Consider the following 19476-nt stretch of genomic DNA (forward strand, 5'->3'; position numbering starts at 1 on the left):
CAGCTCTGGCAAATCTCCTGGACCCTAAACTTCCTCTAAACTTTCTTCCAAGTGGTGGCAGAAGGTTGGAAAATGGTACTTGCATGTTACATTGTCCACTTGGGCCTTTCCAAATAGCAGCTATCAGTTTTCTTGAAGAATGTTAAAAAAACTCCTTCCTAGAACCCTCTCTCTTGGATGCACCAGGTCCTCCTTTAGCTCATGAGGATGGGGAGGAGAGGAAATGAGGAACCTGACACCTGTTTGCCTTTGGCATCAGGAGGTCCTAATGCACTTCTCATCTCTTGGAGCTTGGGTGCATCTCAGCTGGACACACACATTCAGTGGAGATCACACTCTCCCTGCAGCTGTCAAATTCACATCCAGTCCAAGTAAGAAAAAAGGTTATTTTTTCTCTTGCACTCTTAATGGCCCAAAGAGCTTTTATAAAGTATAGGGGAACACAGTGAATTGTTACAGTGTTTGTTTATCTGAGATTTCTGGTTTGCTGTGCAAGGTTTCCTAAGTGAGGGAGAGAAACAGCATGTTAAATGGAAATACAAGTATACTCTCTAAAAATCACCGATGAGTGCAAAGAATCCACTTAGAACATATAACCAAATGTTATTTAATATCTTAAAAAGTAACACAATCCAAAATGGATATTTCACACAACACTACATAAACAACATGAACACAATATTACCATATGGAGGGACTTTCAAATATAGACTTACAAAAATCCCTGTCCTTTTTTTTCCTTTAAATTATTATACTAAGCATGACAAGTAATCATCATTTACAATATGGTACACTGACACAATAAAAACCATGTTACAAATGTGCTGTTATAAATCAGTAACGTTAGGGAAGACATTTCATGAACTGCAATTATTTCATATGAAATACTATACAATATAAACAGAACATCCATCTTGGATGACCTTTACAGCAACCAGAGACCAAGTAATTTTTTAATTTTTTTTTCAGTGCAAACACATTTATACAAGGCAGTCTTGGCTGCAAAACTCCCTTCTAACATACAGTAAGTCCCACTTGCATTTATTAACTCATTTAAACCTAATGCAACAGCCACATTCAGTCACTCACAGAAAATTACCTGCAGAATTATGATCCCTTTAAACTTAAAATCTCCTCCACACATAAAAGTAACATCTGTGCCAATTACTCCAAGGGCCCTTTCATACATCTGGGTGGGTATCCTTTGGGTGGCTCTAACCGAGGGCAGTGCACCACGTGGAGAATCACCCTTGCAAGGCGGGGCACGCTGGCGGCTGGCCCGGATCCCGGCTGGGTGGCTGTGCATTCCAGCAGGGATTCAGCCCAGGCTGCCCTGCCAAAGCCCGGTGCATTCCAGCAGGGATTCAGCCCAGGCTGCCCTGCCAAAGCCAGGTGTATTCCAGCAGGGATTCAGCCCAGGCTGCCCTGCCAAAGCCCGGTGCATGGCCCTCTGCTCAGTCTCTGCCTTTAGTGTCTCGGGGCGGGGGGAGGAACACGGAAACCCTCAGCTCAGAACTGAGCTTCAATGGAGTTAACGACCCATTCCCATCTCTCAGATCCTCAGAGATCAGGGGAGTTATGCCAGATTCACACTAGCATAACTGGAACCAATGTTTAGAGCGCCACTATAAAAGACATGTGATAGTCCCGTTTTCTTCTAGCACCAGCTTGGCTTTTGGTGGGTCCGCTGCATGTGTCGCATGCAGTAATGATGTACTTTACTTATGCTGGGGGGAACACTTTAGATATATAGCCTTTTTTTTAAAGAATTTTGTAAAAAATAGAACTTTTCTCTCTAATACTGTACAGTTTTCTTCAGAAGAGCAAAGAGAATTGTAAACTGTGGGTATGACACCAGATTAGGAGTGCTATTTGCTTTCTCAGCACAACAATTTGAACAAGTGTTTGGGAAAAACACTAGAAAATGTATTTGAAAAACAAATTTTTAATTAACATGGCTGTTTCTAAAACCACTGCTGCCAGTACTCATATGACTGCAAAACTGTTTTTGGAACTGCTAATCCAAGAGTGTCTACAGGGCTGTAAAGTAGTTTCTTGCTTAAACAAACTGAATGCGTCAAAAGAATAATTTCAGAATATAAACATTAAACACTTTGGTTAACTTACTTCAGTCACTTTAAAAAAGCAACTGGTTAATAAATTAGTCTGCAGACTCTTAGCCTTTGCTTTTTCCAATGGGCCGACAAAAAGTAGGGTCAGTGAACTCTGCCTACCTCACAGGCAAGTGCTTCAAGACCCTCAGGCAAAAAGGTGTGATTTAAGTGCAAAGTATTATCTGTGTTCATGATGGCCTCTGAATACTGGTTTGCTTGTTCTCTTTCCTAACAATGACTACTGCTGGCAAGCACTTTGGCCACGGTTTTCATTAAAATATTTGTTTTCCAATACATTTTTATTTTTAAAGTTGAGTTAATGTTGTTTCACATATAACAGTCATTTTACAGTGGTGCTGGGAGTCAAATGCTAATGATTTCTTCTAAATTTTAACTGAAATACTTAAAATGGCAAAATTAGCTCAACTGATGATTGTTTATTAATCTGCATCAGGATAATGGTACTAGGTTTGCTGAAAGGTGTTTATAAATTGGGATTTGTATATAATGTGATCTGCTTAGGTTCAACTGCCACTTTCTTCCTTTGGTTTTTGGAGAAATCTTTCTTTCTTCCCTCTTGAAAGGTGGCTTGTTGCAGCTGGCTACTTTTCAAAAGCCAGCTTAACTTCTCTTGGAAACTTGCCCATGTACTTTGAACAACAGGCACATACCTTGAGTAGGGACCCTAATACTGCTCCCAGCAACGTCAGTGAAAGGCTGTTGGTAATTTCTATAGGAGCAAATGTTTTAGATGCACACAATCTAGAGACCAGAGTGCACATCATTAAAGGAAGAGTTGTTTTAACACCCTTGCCAGTTCAGAGAAACCATGACGTACTAATGTTGACAAAGATGGAGGCAGAACAGGGCCCCAAGTATCTGAAGGCTGCCAAGAAAATACCCAGAGTGTCTTCTGTTAAACCCCAAACTGTCAATCATATTTCACAGACTGTAGATGTTTCTAATTTGCTAAATTACAAATACATTTTCAAGTTCTACCAGGCAGAAATTTTAGCAGTAACTGGGGGAGAGGATGGAAGGTTTCAGCCTCCCTTTCACTTTTATCCCAATTATGCAGCCTTGTCAAAGTCTTAAGTGACTCATCTGAAAGCCATCTTTTTAACATTGTAGAAGGAAATTGTGGCAATGGAAACATGATGACTTCATATGCAAGCTTTGACACACAAGAGAACGCCATGACCTAATGCTTCAAAGTTTCTAATCTTGCTTTGTACAATACACTTTTCATGTTGCTGCATTTCATCAAATTCATGGAGGTAGTTATATGTGTAAAAAAAATTACCATAAAAGTAACATGTTGTATTATAATAATACATATTAAGTGTGCAAAATGCCGACAGATTTGTGTTGACCCTTTACAGTTGAACACAACACAGATTCAACCTAATCTAACTCTGTAAACCTTTAAATTGATACATTAGAATGATAGATAAGCAACCACATAATACAAGGCTATGATTTCATCAAAGGATTAGGGTGACATAAAGCACTCAAGCTCCACTCTCGTGGTTTTGTTACCAGAACCTCAAGATGGAATTTTCTTATTTTCCATTGTTGATTTTAAAAGGAAAAAAGAAAATCAAGATTAGAACGTTTCTATTTGAAACTTCTGTTTACATTCCATATTCCAAGAGTCACATTAATATTGGTACAATGCCATGTCAACATTAATATGACATTTATGTTGTCTGCTGGTCTCTGGGAACTTTAGGAAATAACATACTATACAGTTTATAGGTATGTACTATCACATTTTGTTGGAATTATGTCTTCTGTACAACCAGCTGCCTGCACAAATTCTGGTTAGCTTATGACAAACAATTATTTCTCCAAAGGTGACACCTGTTTCTGCTCTTCACATTTTAATACTGCCATTAGTACTTCAGATCATCACTGTAAATTTTTTTACCATTTCAACATTTCTATTTACTGAATTGATACATACTACTGATGTCAGAGCTCATCTCAGAAACAAAATCACAGTCAGCCACTGCATAGTATATGACAATTCCCCACAAGAACTCTGACTCTACAGTTCGCATGGAATAAGTACGGCTGGAGTTACATATCGAATAAGAAGATGCATCATGCAAAGCATTATATGGTAATTAGAGCACATCTTGGAAGGTATGATAAGGCAGAAGGCTAAAGGCCAAGTGACTTTGATAACCAACCAAAAGCACAATAATTTCCTTTGTGTGCACTGAAAGGTCTTATTGCTCCTATGAAATGGAAATTATACACTGAAATCCATGAAAACAGACCTGTGCATTGGCTGTGTGTTCTTGACAGAACTGATTGTGTCCAGAGTTAGAAAGCTGTTTCATAAGCAAATGATTGATATCCCATGGTGTAACATAAGGCTGAATTGTCAGTAAAGACTTCCGATCACAATAGAGAACATAAGTGAAGCTCAAATGACTTTGTATACAGAGTAATAAATGTCACCAGAACCTGATGAAAATACTGGGTTTTCATATGTACAGTTGGGTTTCATACCTGTGTACTACAAGAGCTAGACAGGGTAAATGTCCCTTTTCTATGGAACAATTTGGGCTGTTGCACATTTTAGTATCTTTGTTATTATTCCACCAATTTGTCTGTTCTGATAAAAAAAGTCAGTTTGTTGCACTACCAGGTTGCATGAGCAGAATGTGACCCTATACCTAAAATTACTCTTGGAGTTTAACTATCTGTAGAATTTACTCTGCAGTAATTAGCATAGTACTAATTACATTGGAGTAACAGTTTAGGGAGAGCAATTAGGATGTACCGTGCCTGCAGGACTCAGATTTCTACTGCAAACCAAGTGGACACATTGAATTTCTAGAAACCAGACATGTCCATAAAATGGTAAATTGCAAATAACATCCACTGAATAAAAAGGCCAGAAGTTTATAATTCTCTAAATTTTGTTCTCTGATAATCATTACACTGTATGCTATTTTTAATAGCCTAATTTAGGCACTCTATTTAATAAGCTACATAAAATAGATTTATGTCCTTCCACTAGAAAGAAATCAATTCTTCAGGCCATACTTGTCATTTATATCATAAAGGATATTTTTGTCCCAAGAAATTAGTTATCCTGATTTCTATATTAATGGCAAGTTGCAATACCAGAAGTGACACAAGAATTAGATTATCTTTTTAAAATAAGTGAATTATACTGAAGACATTTAATATATTTCGTGTCACTCCACATGGTGGCTCCATGACAGTTACATCTTTCCCTTCCCTCCCCACTCCCCCCACTCTGCAAAGGCCCACCTCCTCACGGGTGACTATGGAAGTCAAGTAGCAGGTCTCATTTAGTAAACATCTCTCGTAGTTTGAAACAAAAGGAGGAGCTGCCTCCCTTCCCACCCTCCATACCTAGAAAAAAAGCAAATCAAAACAAACCCCAAACCTCCTTTTACTCTCTTAACTAGGTATTTGTAAAATTGTGTCACAAAAATGCACAGTGAAAATGACTGGTTAGTATTAATAATTCACATATAGAGCTGAGGTCATGACTTGTCATGTTTGGCATTGTTTTTCCTCATGGTGATCCTGGCTGGTTACTTTCAGCAGTGGCTCAGTTTTTGAAGAAAAAAATGATGAACTCTGCAGCAGAGTTTAGCCTCTGACCAGGGGCATCACACATCTGTGGCATTTTTTAAATGAAGTTGGCAACTGCATGGACATTGAAAATGCAGATTACACTTACAGTGTCTAGACTTTCATATATGTGCTCAGTTACAATTAAGTGAAGCAAAAAGTGTACATATTATCCCTACTGCTATTCTGTTGCTACAGAGCCGCAAATGTGAAAAGCAATACCTTGAAATAAAGATTTCTTTGTTGCCCCTAGTCTACGTAGCAGCACAGTTTAAGTGAACACTAAAACTGTGGTTGAGATGCTTGCTTTACTTTTCCCCAAAGATGTAAACATCAGTCCCAGTGTGGTAAACTTTGCTGTATAGGATGAGACAGACGATCTGAGGCAGGCTGACTATCAGACACTAGTGACAGAAGCTTGCAGGCAGTTACCAGGTTTCTGCAGTTTCTCAGCCTCGCTCGTGGGCGGGTCTGCAGTGGCTCGGAAGCTGAACGTGGGGCCTGCGCCGCCGTGTGCAGGGCTCAGAGCGGGGTTCTGGCGTCTGTTGCTTTCAACAATACTTGAAGTGTTGGATGCCAGGCTCTCACGAGTACTGGAATGGAAAAGAAATATATATACACACTTGTATATGACATGCCTATATACCTATGGACCAGACAGGAAAGGAGAACAGTGTTTTCTAATGGGTTTCCTGTGTTTGTATGTAATGTCACATCAATGAAACGTCTCATTTTGACAGTACACACATGTTACTCCAAAATGTGTCCCAGAGGTGCTCAGCAATCATCATACCATAACACAGGTATAGCACTAAGCACAGCTCAAACTGTCACGCAGACTGTAAGATGAACCAGTATCAAGCATCTGGATTTTTCACTCAAGGAAATAGCTTCCATCTTGCACTTGGAATTTGCTAGTTTTCTTTCCTAGCTGATGCAGTTTTGCACAAAGTAGCTTCATCAAATCAATTCTGTGACTAGGGAGAGTTAGGACAGCAATCATATAACACAGTATCTTCTGTTGTCTCCTCTTCTACCTATGTTTTTGTACACAAAATATTAAATAAAATATTTAATATTTACCTTACATTAAACCCAATGCTTCTAAACCCAACACTGTAATTTTGCTTTGCAGCTGAGATCATCACAACTTAACAAGACAATGAGAAATCTTAACTGCCAGTCTGTGATCTTGCCTTGGATAACAACTACTGCTGCAATTTCATTCACAAACTGGACAATGTTCCTTCAGTTCTAACATATAATTTAACCACAAGAGTGACAGGACACTTAACACTTTTAAAGATTAGGCCTTTTAATGATACGTCTAATTATGAATGCAGAGAAGCTTGTATTTTAGTCTACAGCTTTTACAAAGCTCAGCCATGACATGCTAAGGGTACTTTTATCAGTACTACTGTTTCTGTGGTCTTTACACTAATAAATAATTTTTGCTCTCTAAATAATGTGTGCCTGTTCAGGAACAGATTTGCTTTCAAACATCCATGTGGCCCCTGGTCATGTACCCTTCACTGTACCCCTACTTCTCTGTAAAATGACATCACCACTTGCTATGGAGATGTTCACAGAATAGATTTAGAGGACTGAATGCAGTTACTAAACAAGCACTAGAAACAAGGATACTAATGACAAAAGTTTCATAGTCAGTTTAAAGTCAACCTAAATTTACCTGCTACTGAAAGGGGTAGTAGCTCTTGCCTGCCTTGTGTGGGCCTGACCCTGCCACATGTTTCTGCTGCTTCCCTGACTAAGCCTTGCAGGCAGCCAGACAAATCAGGGACCACTCTCAGTTAAATACTAGCTCTAAGAAAAAATAAAAAATTAGACCTAGCATCAAGGGAAGAGTAGGAATGCACAGCTTTAAATGTGGCAGGGGAGTGCATGGCATAAGGGAAGGAAAAAACACTGTTCCTAGTCATCAGGACAGATTTAAATAATTTTAAACTGACTGAGTCTGGAAAATCAATGAGGCTTTTAGGAGAACTCTCATAGATCTTTTAAACTGGTTGAAATGGATGGTACTGATATTCTTCTGTCAATGATTGTTTTATATTCCACAGTTCCAAAGAGCTATGGTGGGTGACACACAGAGTAAATAATTCCTGTGAGCTGCAATGATGTATGGTGCACTTCTCTTGCTCATTTTTTAATTCCTCTCCCTCTGCTTTTTAATGAAAATAGATGCAAATCTTAGTTTTCAGAGATGATTTAGTATTGTATCATTCTTTTTGGGACCACCAATTCCAAATCTTCAGACATGTTCAACTCTGATATTACAAAGTGACCATTACAACATGTATACAACAAAGACTGCACTGAAAATTTTGCATGCAGAGTAATGTCAAAATTAGTTTCTTTTGGTGACAAAGGAGCAATAGTATTATATAAGCCCTAAAAATAAAGGAGTAAAATTAATCATGACAGCTAACATTTCCTATATATAACTTGCACAAAAGCAATGCATGAAAAATTGTGAGGTTTTTCCTCCCAATGATAATTAATATCTTCACACATTTTGCACACAAATACTTTGGAAGTCAAATGACCATTGCAAATCTCTTTAACTGCAGCCATTTTGTTCTGATCTTTTTACTGTCCTTTTTTTAATTTATCAGACTTTAAAAATGTTTTTTTTCTTTTATAGTACGAAATTGGTAATTTTGATTCCCCAAAGAATGTTGTATACTTCAGTTTGAATGAAAAGATACCACCCCACCTCAGGAAGCAGAGTTACAAAACCAGTGGAAGCTAGAAGAATATACTTGAGGAACATCACTATATGCACAACCTGTTCTTATATTCTTCCCATGGCATCTTCTGAAGGACACTGTCACACCTAACTGAATCTTGCCAGATGGATGCTGGATGCTACTTTGTATTTCCTGGAAAAGGGCTGTGGAGTACATTTTTTATTATAAGGTAGGATAATAAGAACAACATGGTACTTTTAGCCAAAGGGCTGAACTCACCCTCAGTTCAATTTAGTTTTGGAGACTTATGTGAAGAAGTGACCCAAACTCAGCAAAATCCCCAAATTTAATTATTTTCATGCAAAGCTTATCAAAAAGCTTTGAAATATCCTATCCTATCCTAACTATATGCCAGTCTCCCAAAACAAAATACCCTATAGAATGTTTTGGCTTGTTTTTTTTTTACACTTCCTTTATGTGACCTTGCCAAAAAAAGGATGTGTGGAACACAAATGTAATTGAAAGTTGCTCATCTGTTTCCTTTATGATTTAAACAAGGCAGTATAGCAGCACTAAATCCAGTATGTTCACCACATCCTGTTCTCTTGCTAGCCAAGTTTAACATAAACATAAATTTTATCTTTTGTGTAAATAATTAGGGAAGAAAATGTCTACCATTGCATTAATCAGAAACACAAGTTTGATATACAGCTAGCGTACAAAACAGTACTCCAAGAACTGATTTTTAATCCAGCTGACACCCTGTCCTGGAGGGGACTCTCATACTCTGGAGTGAGAGAGGCTGAGCAAGAAGCACACACCACAACATACTCCTCCACAAAAACTGACTGCAAGTACAGCACTTCAACTACTGGAAGACATCACGTTTAAAGAAGAAAAGTGCAAATAGTTTCACACAACAGTTCTATGTGAGAAAGATGTCAGGCATCTGCAGAACAATCAATAACATAAATTTAAAGCCTTCTCAAGCTTCTTTTTTAGAGCAGACTCAGTGTTAATGGTATGATTTACTCAATTTTTCAGGATTTTTGCTCAGGAAAAAATATTCATTCATTAGAATCTCACTCCAGTTTGATACACCACTGCAAGCTGCATCAGGCTCTCTAATTTCTCTCGTCATTAACATAAGAGGGAGTAACCATCAAATCCAGAGGAATTTCTTCCAGAGTGACAGGACTTCAACTGAAATTGAAATTTAGTCCTGTGTATAAACAGGACATCCTTCACATGCCTGAGAGCCTTTGCTATTGATGTAAAAAATATACATACTTCTGAGGAACAAGAACACCATTTATAGGGGAAAATAAAAAAAAGTGACCAAAAACCAAACCAAGAAAAAACAAAACAAAACAAAACAAAAAAAAAGCCCACAAAAAAAAAGCACCAAAAAAAAAATCATAAAAGCCCCCACAAACCTCTCCCCCTCCCCCTTTTTTCACACAGTATGAAATCAGTCTTGGAGGTTTTATTTTTAAACACAGGCAATAAATAATTTAAGCTTAAGTAAGCCACTCTAAGAGAACTACTACTGTACATTATTTCTGTGTTCTCAGAGTCATTGTTCTGAACTCTGATGAGTTGCTATGCAGGCCAAACAAAGCGGGTCATGCTCCATTCCATCAAGGACTGCCAAAGGTCAGACAGACAAGGAAGAAGGCTAGCATAAAGGATTCTTGAACCTGGAAATGAACTTTTGAAATCTCCAGGGCAGGGAATGCACCAAGAATTCTCTCCTCCCTACATTTCTAAGACTTCTAGCACACTGAGACTTCCGTGATGCCTGAAATCCCTGGAACAGTAATTACTAACCAGCACCACCACATGCAAACATCTGGACTCTCTTCCCAAGTATCTTAGACAAGGCACCTCTCACTCAGCAGTGCTAAGTCACATCTTAAATATCAAGTTCAAGTATCCTGAGCACTTTTAATTTGTAGGGGGAGTGGCTATTCCAGTTTCACCAGCTTGAAATTGTGACTAGATACACTTTCAAAACTTTTGAAGAAAACAAACAAGGAAGCCCAAACACAAAACAACATAATTTGTTTTTCTTTTTGGCTGAGCCAAAGATTATGCCACCTGATCATGCCTAGTCTTTCCATTAGTCTTGTTGATGGTGCCTTAGAGGGCAAGGGAAGGAGCTCATCCCTTTTATTCTAAAAGCAAACACAAGTTTAATATAGAAAAAGAAGGATACAGGGAGGTTTTCTGCAAACAGAAAATGAACTAATACAGAGTCAATACCGCCAGTGGTCATTGGTTTCTTACTGTATGGTGGGAAACCCATACATCTGAATAGAGGATTCCAGAGCTGTAGAAAAAACAGTCTGAAAATGTGTGAAATTTTTAAACACAGCCCTACATTCTGTCACCAATATCACACACCCATAAAACCATAAACGGAACTTCCTAGTCTGTAAAGCTGCAATGAATGTGACAGTCCTACCGTGGAGAGTTGAACCCGCTGTCCACAGTAATGCTGCTGCTGTCCATGCTGTCCAGGCGGGCTGAGTGGGTGGCTCTCTGGTTGTTGCTATTTTCTGTTTCCTTCGGGGTGAGAAGAGTAAGATTCTTCTCAAACTTTCGCTGTAGATCCCTTTCCTTTTCTCTCTCTAGGAGCCATTGCATGGTACCAACATCATCCCTGTTCTTTTCTTCCTCAGCATTTTTGTTGGTTCCTTCCTCTGAGTCATCATCATCAGATACGTTGTAGTAGTCAAAGGAGGCCTCCTGGTTCCCGGCTGTCTCCTGCTGTCTCTGAGAAACAGGCATGACTTGTGTGACTGAGGTTACCATCGCTTGTTCAAGTTTCTCACATCTGACAGGCAATGTGTCAGAGGGGGTCTTTTGATGGGGCTTTAGCAGAGGGGTGTTAGACTTATGATAACTATTCACAGAGAGAGTGTTGTGCAGAGGCTTAAAGAGTGTATCCTTGCTAAATATTTCTTTCCTTTTATCAAGGCTGCTTGATTCAGTGCTATGGTGCTGAACCAGCCGCCCGTTAGCAATCACCTCTGGAGTTTGGCCGGCAATCACTGAGCCACTGCTTGGGCCCTTTGGGGACTCCTCCTTGTGCACCCCAGGCTCCCTAGCAATATGTTGAGACTGTCTTTCTGTGGGAGTCATTTTTTTTAGCCCATCTGTCCCTGTTAGCGTATCATGATCCTCTTTATTCTTTCCCAGTGGTGATGGAGCGGTAAGCACAGTCTCACTGGACGTGTTGCACTGAAAATAGTCATCAACTGCAGATTTTGTTGTGCAGGAGTTGAGCTCACTATATGATGGCAAATTCTCTGTAGGCTTGCCTTGTTCCAATAGGCTACAAGAACTGGGGGTTTCTGCACTGCCCCCGGCTATTTCAGGGATGCAAGTCTCTTTGTAGCTTGCGGATGAAATCAGAGCCCTTTGATGACTGAGCGACTGAGATGGCCTTAAGGTACTATCATCAATGTAGGTTTGGCTAGTTGTTTGGTCATCTGGGCTGCAGCCTTCACCTATATCTTCAGGTGTGCCTAAAGTCGCTGAGCCCAGAGGCCCCTTGGAGTTATCCATGGATCTAGACCTTTCTTTAGCCTTACTGGACCGCTCATTCCTTGATCGTCTATCCTGCGTATGGCTATGGCTCCGATGGACCTTGGAGTGGGAGCTTCCCCTGGAAGGTTCAGGGAAAGGCATTTCAGTTCTTCTTTTGGCCAGTTCACCAGACACATCCCACTCTGGTGTCATGGGAAAGTGAGATTCAATCATGTTAGGATTGCTGTGCATTATATAATTATCTCCCTTGTGCTCTATTATAAAACACCCTTCCCGTGGCGATCGAGTCAAGGGATCATAGAACTCGTACTCCCTTTCAGCAGGTATATCCAAATGAGAGCCATCTGATGGGTCTCCTTTGGACACCCGGGTCTTGCTGTGTGACCTCGATTTCCCATGAGACTTTCTATGATTCCTGCTCTTTTTACTTCGTCCACTGTGGTGAGCTGAAGACCCTGCTTTGCTTCGTTGAGCTTTTTCTTCTTCAAGTTTCTTCATTAGTGCAGTGTGTCTCATGACATTTTCCACAGTCAAGTCTGGGTTAATGCGCCTAATAATCTCCATTTCTACCTCTCTAGGTATAGTGGTAGGGGTGTCCTCGTCCCTTAGCGGCCACTCCTCTGGAGGAAACTGGGCAGAGAAATTTGCCAACTGTTTGGTCTTATCCTTCTTAAAACTTAATCGGAATAATTTGAGTCCAAATTTCTTAGACTGCTTTTCTACATCCTTAGGCTTTGTGAGTGTCTCTGATTTATATGAAAAATTGACAGTACTTTTACTTTTCTCAGTAGGTGGGACCTGACATAATGAAGGAGGACAGTATGAGTCTTTACAGTCTTTTGCTGATTTCCTCTGCAGGGTGGATGCATGCATGCTGTGCATGTCTTCTCTGCAACAATGGCAGGAGTCGCAGTGGTTTTTGGGTAGTGTTCGGTCCCTGACACATCCCGAGGTGGAGGGAGTTATAGTTCCTTGTTGTGGAGAGGTACATTGAGACCTGTCAGGTATCCTCTCATCCAAATGGTACCATTTACTGTTAGTTCTTATGAGAGATGGCGTTATAAAGTAAGTCTGTGGGGTTACAATGAAATAACCATCCGGAGTTGGGTATATTTTCCTCTCCCGTACAAGCATGTTCAAAGTATGTCGAAGGATTTCTGGACTGGGTGTTGGAACTCCTAGAAATAACAGTAAACACATATCAGGAAGTGCATAAAACTGTGTAGGACTCTCTAGTTTCCCCCTTCCCAGCAAAAAGCTAGTTTTCCCAATGTGCAAGCCGGAATATGCTGAACAAACATAAAGCGTTTTGTTAGGTATTCTCTTCTCTGTTTATTTTTCCACTTATCTCCTACACTTCAGACATATCAATTATTAATTAAATAGTAGGCCATTAATAAAGAGCTAAAAAAAATCCCCAAGAGAACTTCTAGTCACTTTCAATGTGCAGGTGATCTTAAGCTAAAAGATGGAATCACTGAAAATCAGAGTGTCAAGGAAAATATTCTACTTTTATTCTTCTTCCAACAAAGCATTTCTATCCAAATTCACAAGAACTATTCTTATAACGCCTTGTCACATATAAAGCAGTAGGTATTTGTTACTTTGGATGACTAAGCTGCTTTTCCCACAGAATACTACACAGAAAAAAAAAAAAAACAAACAGTTCCTCAAACTGTCCCTTTATCACCAACCTGATTTAACTGATTTGCTCTCCCATTAAAATATGTTCCAACCATATCAACTGCTTCAAAACAGAGACATTCTGAATGATCCCGTTCATCTTACGCAGAAAGTCTTTTGACTTTCAGGCTGGAAATTACAGACTTAGCTCCCAAAAATTTGCTTCTCAGAGTTCCTTGTCTTTCAGGTGAGATGTGTGGGACACTATCTAAGTGCACGTATTGCATACCAAGAGAGGGACGAGTATGACTACCCCACATCAATGGCACATGGTACCCTTGGCACTGTGAGCCAGATCCTTCCCATTACCAGTGCACCTGCTGGATTCAGGGGTGCTGACCAAGTCTTCAATACTTCATTAGATAAAACACTAAGTTGCATGTTGTGTATAGGGGTAAGTTCCATCTAGAGCTAAGGAAAAAACAACTTTAGTTCACCAACTAGTTTTAAAAAGTTTGTTTATGCTGAATAAAAAATTAAAATACTTCCATGTTATACGTGGAAAAAGCTATCTTCAATCAATACATTTTGTTTAACTAAAAAGCATTTTAATTCTGAGTACTAGTCTGGTTTACATTTTTAGAACTAAGGACTTTTTTTTCAAGCATTTTGATGCTCTATTTTAAATAGAAAAAGTTGAAATTATTTATTCTGGGTCTTAGTTTTAAACAAAAGTAATTTAGGGAAAAAAAAAAGAATCAGAGAGCAACTTAGTTTGGAAGAGAACTCATGAATTAATCTGGTTAGTATCTCTACTCAAATCCTGGCAAATTTAGATGAGGCTGGTCAGGACCTTGTCAAGTCAAACTCTGTCTTGAAGAATAGTATTTCAATGCATGCAAAAGCATTTCATTGAAGCATATGCTTTTTTACAGAAACACTTCATGGAGAAATCTCAGCTGGGGTACCTGCCCCAAACACAGCATCTCCAGGGGCACACAGTGTCCAGTCACCAACTCTTCTCCAACACATCAAAGGCTGGAGCCTGTAAGCTGACTGATCTCCTGATGACAGCAAAACCCATTAAAAACAACAAGAAAAAGAGAATTTGGACTTATCCTGTGTCTTGCAACTGGGTTGGAGGCAACATATTCTTACGTCTGACTCTGAGTGTTGTTAGAGACATGACCATACTACTCATATCCATAACTAAAATTTTAAAATGGAAACACAAAGGGTTAGGAACAACATGGACATGAGTGAAAGCAGTTACAGCACAAAAGGCACCAGGAAGAAGTACACAGGGACATGTGCTGGTTTTGACTGGGGTAGAGTTAATACAGCTCATCCACCATCCATAGGGCTGAAATATTTGGGCCACTGTGGACACAGGAAGTGAGAGGCCAAGATACCATATCATTTGAGAGCACAAATGAGAATGAACATTAGAAAAAAAATATGGAGAATCAGGAGCTTGCATTTTCTTCCTTTTTCTTGCAGGTGTCCACAATTTCTGTAATAATCTGAGTGAGAGTAACAAAGATCCCCAGAACCTCTAGATGAGTTAACATGCCAGAAACAGCAACAGGTGGGAAAAGCTAAAATCCAGAGAGCTGGGAGAAAAAATCTAGCCCAGAATTCTGAATCTCTCTGAACTAAGTAGACAATATGCTGTCTTCCTGTGGATTATGAGGCAGAGCAGGCTGTCCTCTGCATGAGCTTTTGATATCACACAGGAACATGAAGAGTGATTTCAATCCCTGTAACAACCCGTGGTCACCTAACTCTTCATTCCTGCAGTGGAGCTGCTGTGTCTGCTTGGGCAACGCCACCCCTTTGACATGATGATGTGCATCACAACAAGTTGTGGATGACTGCAAAACTCAAGCTCATTTGTTTCTCCATCCTGTGCTGAATGGGCACTGCAGGGTCCAACCATGGTCCAGCTCAGGTGCACCTGCCCTGCAGCAGCCAACCTCTCTTCCTTCCCCTACACAAACAACCTGCCCCACCCATTGCACTCTTCAGAAGCTTACAAGTAAAGACTTCAACACATACTTAGCTTTGTGAGAACCTGGTTTTTCATCCTTATTTTACTAAAAAGACTTTTCTTAATATATTGTTTCAAAAACATCACAACACAAATAAAAGTGATGAAAGTACTTCTCCTGGGAGCTTAGAGAAAAGTTAGGGAAAGAGATTGAAACAGATGTATTGATGTTTTACAGCAATTTAGGCCAAAATGCACTGCAAATACATGGCAAAAATAATAATATGCATTTTTCACCCAGTAAACCATAAGGGCTACAATGTGTTGGGTAAGTCTCTAAACGCTGGATACACAGTAATTACATTAATTGAGTAACTCCTATGAATGGAGAATGTGCAGATAAACACCAAGGAAAAAAAATCAGCATGCCTGGCAGCCAATGATGCTGTAAAGTTAATTGTGTCAGCCTTCTCTCTGGAGTTGAAGCCTATCACTTTTATCACTCCCAGCATACAGTCCATGCTGTGGTTCACTAAGCCAGCAGGGATGACAGCAGATGCAGATCTTGGAAGCTCAGCACTGTCAGCTAAGGGTAGCTATGGGTAGCTACTGTCAGCTAAGGGTAGCTTTTATTCCAAGCTCTTTTAGGTACTTACAAAAGTAGAAACAGACCCAAATTCAGCTTTGGCTTTCCTGCATGCAGACAGGAGCAATGACATTAAAAAAGGAATAATGGGATCCAGAGTGAATACAGATTTCTTGGCTTTCTCAAGACTTTCCTCTTTAAAGCAATCAAAGGTCTCCTTATGGTCTCCCTTCCTCCATTATATAGGAACAAGGGAAAAAACCCCAGTGACTTACAGATTCCAGCCCATAAAATATTGCATGACAGCAGTGGTGTTATTTAAGATTATGTAGTGGTTTAATAATTCAAAAGCAGAAACTGTCTGGACACTGAATCATCAGACATGTACATTTTCTGTATCTCAAGAGAGTCTACTATGCCATCCACTGAGCTTCCAGACAGAAGATTATGTCTTGTTTGCTGCTCACAAAGAACACTGACCTAGAGTGAACTCAGTTAATGTAAGACACTTCTTTTAAGTGCTACACATATAATTCATATATTTAAAGAGTGAAGTTATAAAGGTGATTGTCAGAGGAATTTGCCAGCTTTCAGAAAACTGCTTGCTTCAAAAGTAACCTAGGCCAATACACAAGTATTTTCTACACTGAAATATTGAAGGTCTTAAAATTTTTTAAACATGTATGTGGAAAGAACTGGTGAGGAAAAAAAAAAAAAAAGAAGACAAATATCCTTATTAAAGGCAGCACAGACTAAGGTTTGATGTTGTCTTTGTCCAGGTTCATACAGATAAGAGGGTCTGGTTGCCAAACACAGAACAGGGGTTACATTCTTAGCTCCTTATACTGGATTTCAAAGATTTACATTTAATGTATGGGATTTAAACCATGGTCAATAAATTACAAAGCAGGGCTGTACAAACATCTCATTGTTTAATTCTAAGTTAGAATAATGGAAGCACGTGCAGGAGCAGCCCTCTTGCTTTTTTAAAAACCCAACAAATAACAAAAACCACAAATAAGATGTGCATTATCAATACAAACTTTCTGAATAAAATAAATTCATGAAAAATACATCTGAAGTAGTACTTAAATGGTGTTAAATCTGTTAAAATGATTTTCTCCTGGGCTGATGCTAAGGCTTAACAAGGGATAAAAGAAATACTCTGATTGGCTCATGAAACACTAGTTAAAGATGTGGAGTGGTTGCTATGTGATGTTATAAATAATTAGCATACCTTATTTCAGATAGAGCCATGGCCCAGATTTATGCCTGCACAATGGCTCAGCAAACTAGAGGGCTAGACAGGCTAGTGTAAGAGCCTGCACTGAGCAAAAAGGTTTATTATTCTTAGGCACTTTTGAAAATAGCATCTGGGGTCTTAGGAAATTTATCTTCACGATGAAACGCAGTGAAGCATCTGTTCATTAAAGCACAAACAACACAGGCAGACAAGTGCTGCTACAGGAAGAGATACAGAGAGGTTATGTGATAATAACAGACACATCTACAGTGGTAATGCTCTTCTCTCCCTCAGAGCATCAGCACCTAGCAAGGAAAAATAAACTATCAGAATATGAGAGGACATATGAGAGGCTATTTTGCAATAGCCACAAAGAATACAAAGGCTCAAAAAGGTACAGATTATTTATTACAGGGATTTGGGCAGAAAAGTGAAAAGTGTCAGCACAAGAAGTTCTTTTTATTGGAAAGGAGAAAAATTTTGGATAATCCTCATACACTGAGAGAACATGTATGCTTGCTATATTAAATATGTCATGGCTGGGAGAAAAAGGCATTTCTCTACTGAAGGGGAAAAATTGGTCAACAAATGGTGAATTTTTTTTCTTCAAATAACTTTATCTAGATTTTGGGAAGTGAGGCTCTCCCCTTTTTTTTTTTTTTTTTTTAATCTCAGACTTGAGAAATTCACATGTTAATGGCTAGTGGAAAAAAAAAAGGCAGCAAGAGACTATGTGCTAACTTGCCTCAGGCTTCGTCTGAGCAACGTCTACAAAATAATCCAGCCAGCTGAATTATTTTTCATGTTTGGCTCTGTCTAACAAGAATAGCACAACACACCAAGTGAACTGATAATCATGCTCCGGGAAACTCAAGGCATGTCACCAATAAATTATTATTTCCACCATAAATGGTTATATAAAAATATTGATCAAATAATTTAAAAAATACTTGCAATCTATGAAATTCTTCTAGTACATAGCATACATAGAAAAGATAACTTGGGAAAAAATCATCAAAATTAATTAAGAGAATTACAACAGTGAACTTTGCCTTCTTCAAATTCTAGCCCTTACAATTTTTACCACTATTTTCAAAATCAGCCTGATAAACAAAACTACAAATAGGGAGAGAAAGCCACTATTTACAAAATAGGCTTGCAGTATTTTTTTCAAAGTGCAATAATTAAATGTCAGACAATTGTTTATTCCAAACATAGCACTCAATTGAGAATTATATTTTAAATTCTCAGAAATCAGCATCAGTTATAGCAAAAGATATGTAAATTGCAAGGCTTTAAGTAACTCTTGCTCTAAAATGTAAGCAAAAAAATTCCAGACATCAAAACATGGCAGTGGTCGGGCTGCCTAGATGAGACCGATGCATCAGTAGTTTTCCTACTGAGGTATTTTTAATTAGCTACTTTTTGTAACTATAAATAGGTACAATGGAGAAGTTTCTCAGCTACTTTAGAGAACTGTAAACTCAGACACAGAACAGATAAACATCTTGCCCAGGATCATACAAAGCACAAATGAAGAAGTTCTGTTCTCTTGAGCAGTAAATCTCTGCCCAGCGCCTTAGTGCCTCAATGCAAAAAGTCTCTACAAGATGCATTTTGCATGATTCACCCACTCCAGATACAGCCAGCAGAGAAGCAGCATGTTCAAGAATACATTCTCTGTTATAGGATTCCCTTTTGTGGTATTTTGCCTCTAATCCGAGGCAACTTCCATTTACCATTTGATAAATATCAAATGCTGACAAGAATACCTTCTGAACAGTACATTTGTGTATGTGAGCACAGCAAGTGTATCTACAGCTCTCCAAAACTTTTAGTTTAGTCATGGAGAGAGATGCCTTTTTTTGTTGCTGTTTTTGAAGCAAGGGCAGTGCAGAAGCAAAAGTCAGAACTGTGTCCAGAAAGGATCTGAGAACTCTTGGAAAGCAGGCTGACACAGTCCTTTCACTTTAAATTAATCTCCCACTGAAACAGTCCTATCATTGTTACTGGACTCTACTACTTGCATCAGG

The 19476-nt window shown here is 39.1% G+C and overlaps 1 protein-coding gene across 11 annotated transcripts in view; it reads right to left on the bottom strand.

Moving 5' to 3' along the window:
* Positions 1–591: 591 nt before the first annotated feature.
* Positions 592–19476, bottom strand: part of STOX2 (storkhead box 2) — a 98186-nt gene continuing 79301 nt past the window's right edge. For all 11 annotated transcript variants that reach the window (XM_064710564.1, XM_064710558.1, XM_064710556.1 and 8 more), the window contains 2 exons: positions 10914–13179; positions 592–6328 (listed from right to left, as the gene is read on the bottom strand). In XM_064710564.1, the coding sequence (XP_064566634.1) occupies positions 6133–6328; positions 10914–13179 (2462 nt within the window). In that variant the 3' untranslated portion in view covers positions 592–6132. The remainder of the gene's footprint in view (positions 6329–10913; positions 13180–19476) is intronic.

Source organism: Zonotrichia leucophrys, chromosome 4 (assembly GCF_028769735.1).
Source record: "Zonotrichia leucophrys gambelii isolate GWCS_2022_RI chromosome 4, RI_Zleu_2.0, whole genome shotgun sequence".
In the NCBI taxonomy this organism is placed as follows: Eukaryota; Metazoa; Chordata; class Aves; order Passeriformes; family Passerellidae; genus Zonotrichia; species Zonotrichia leucophrys.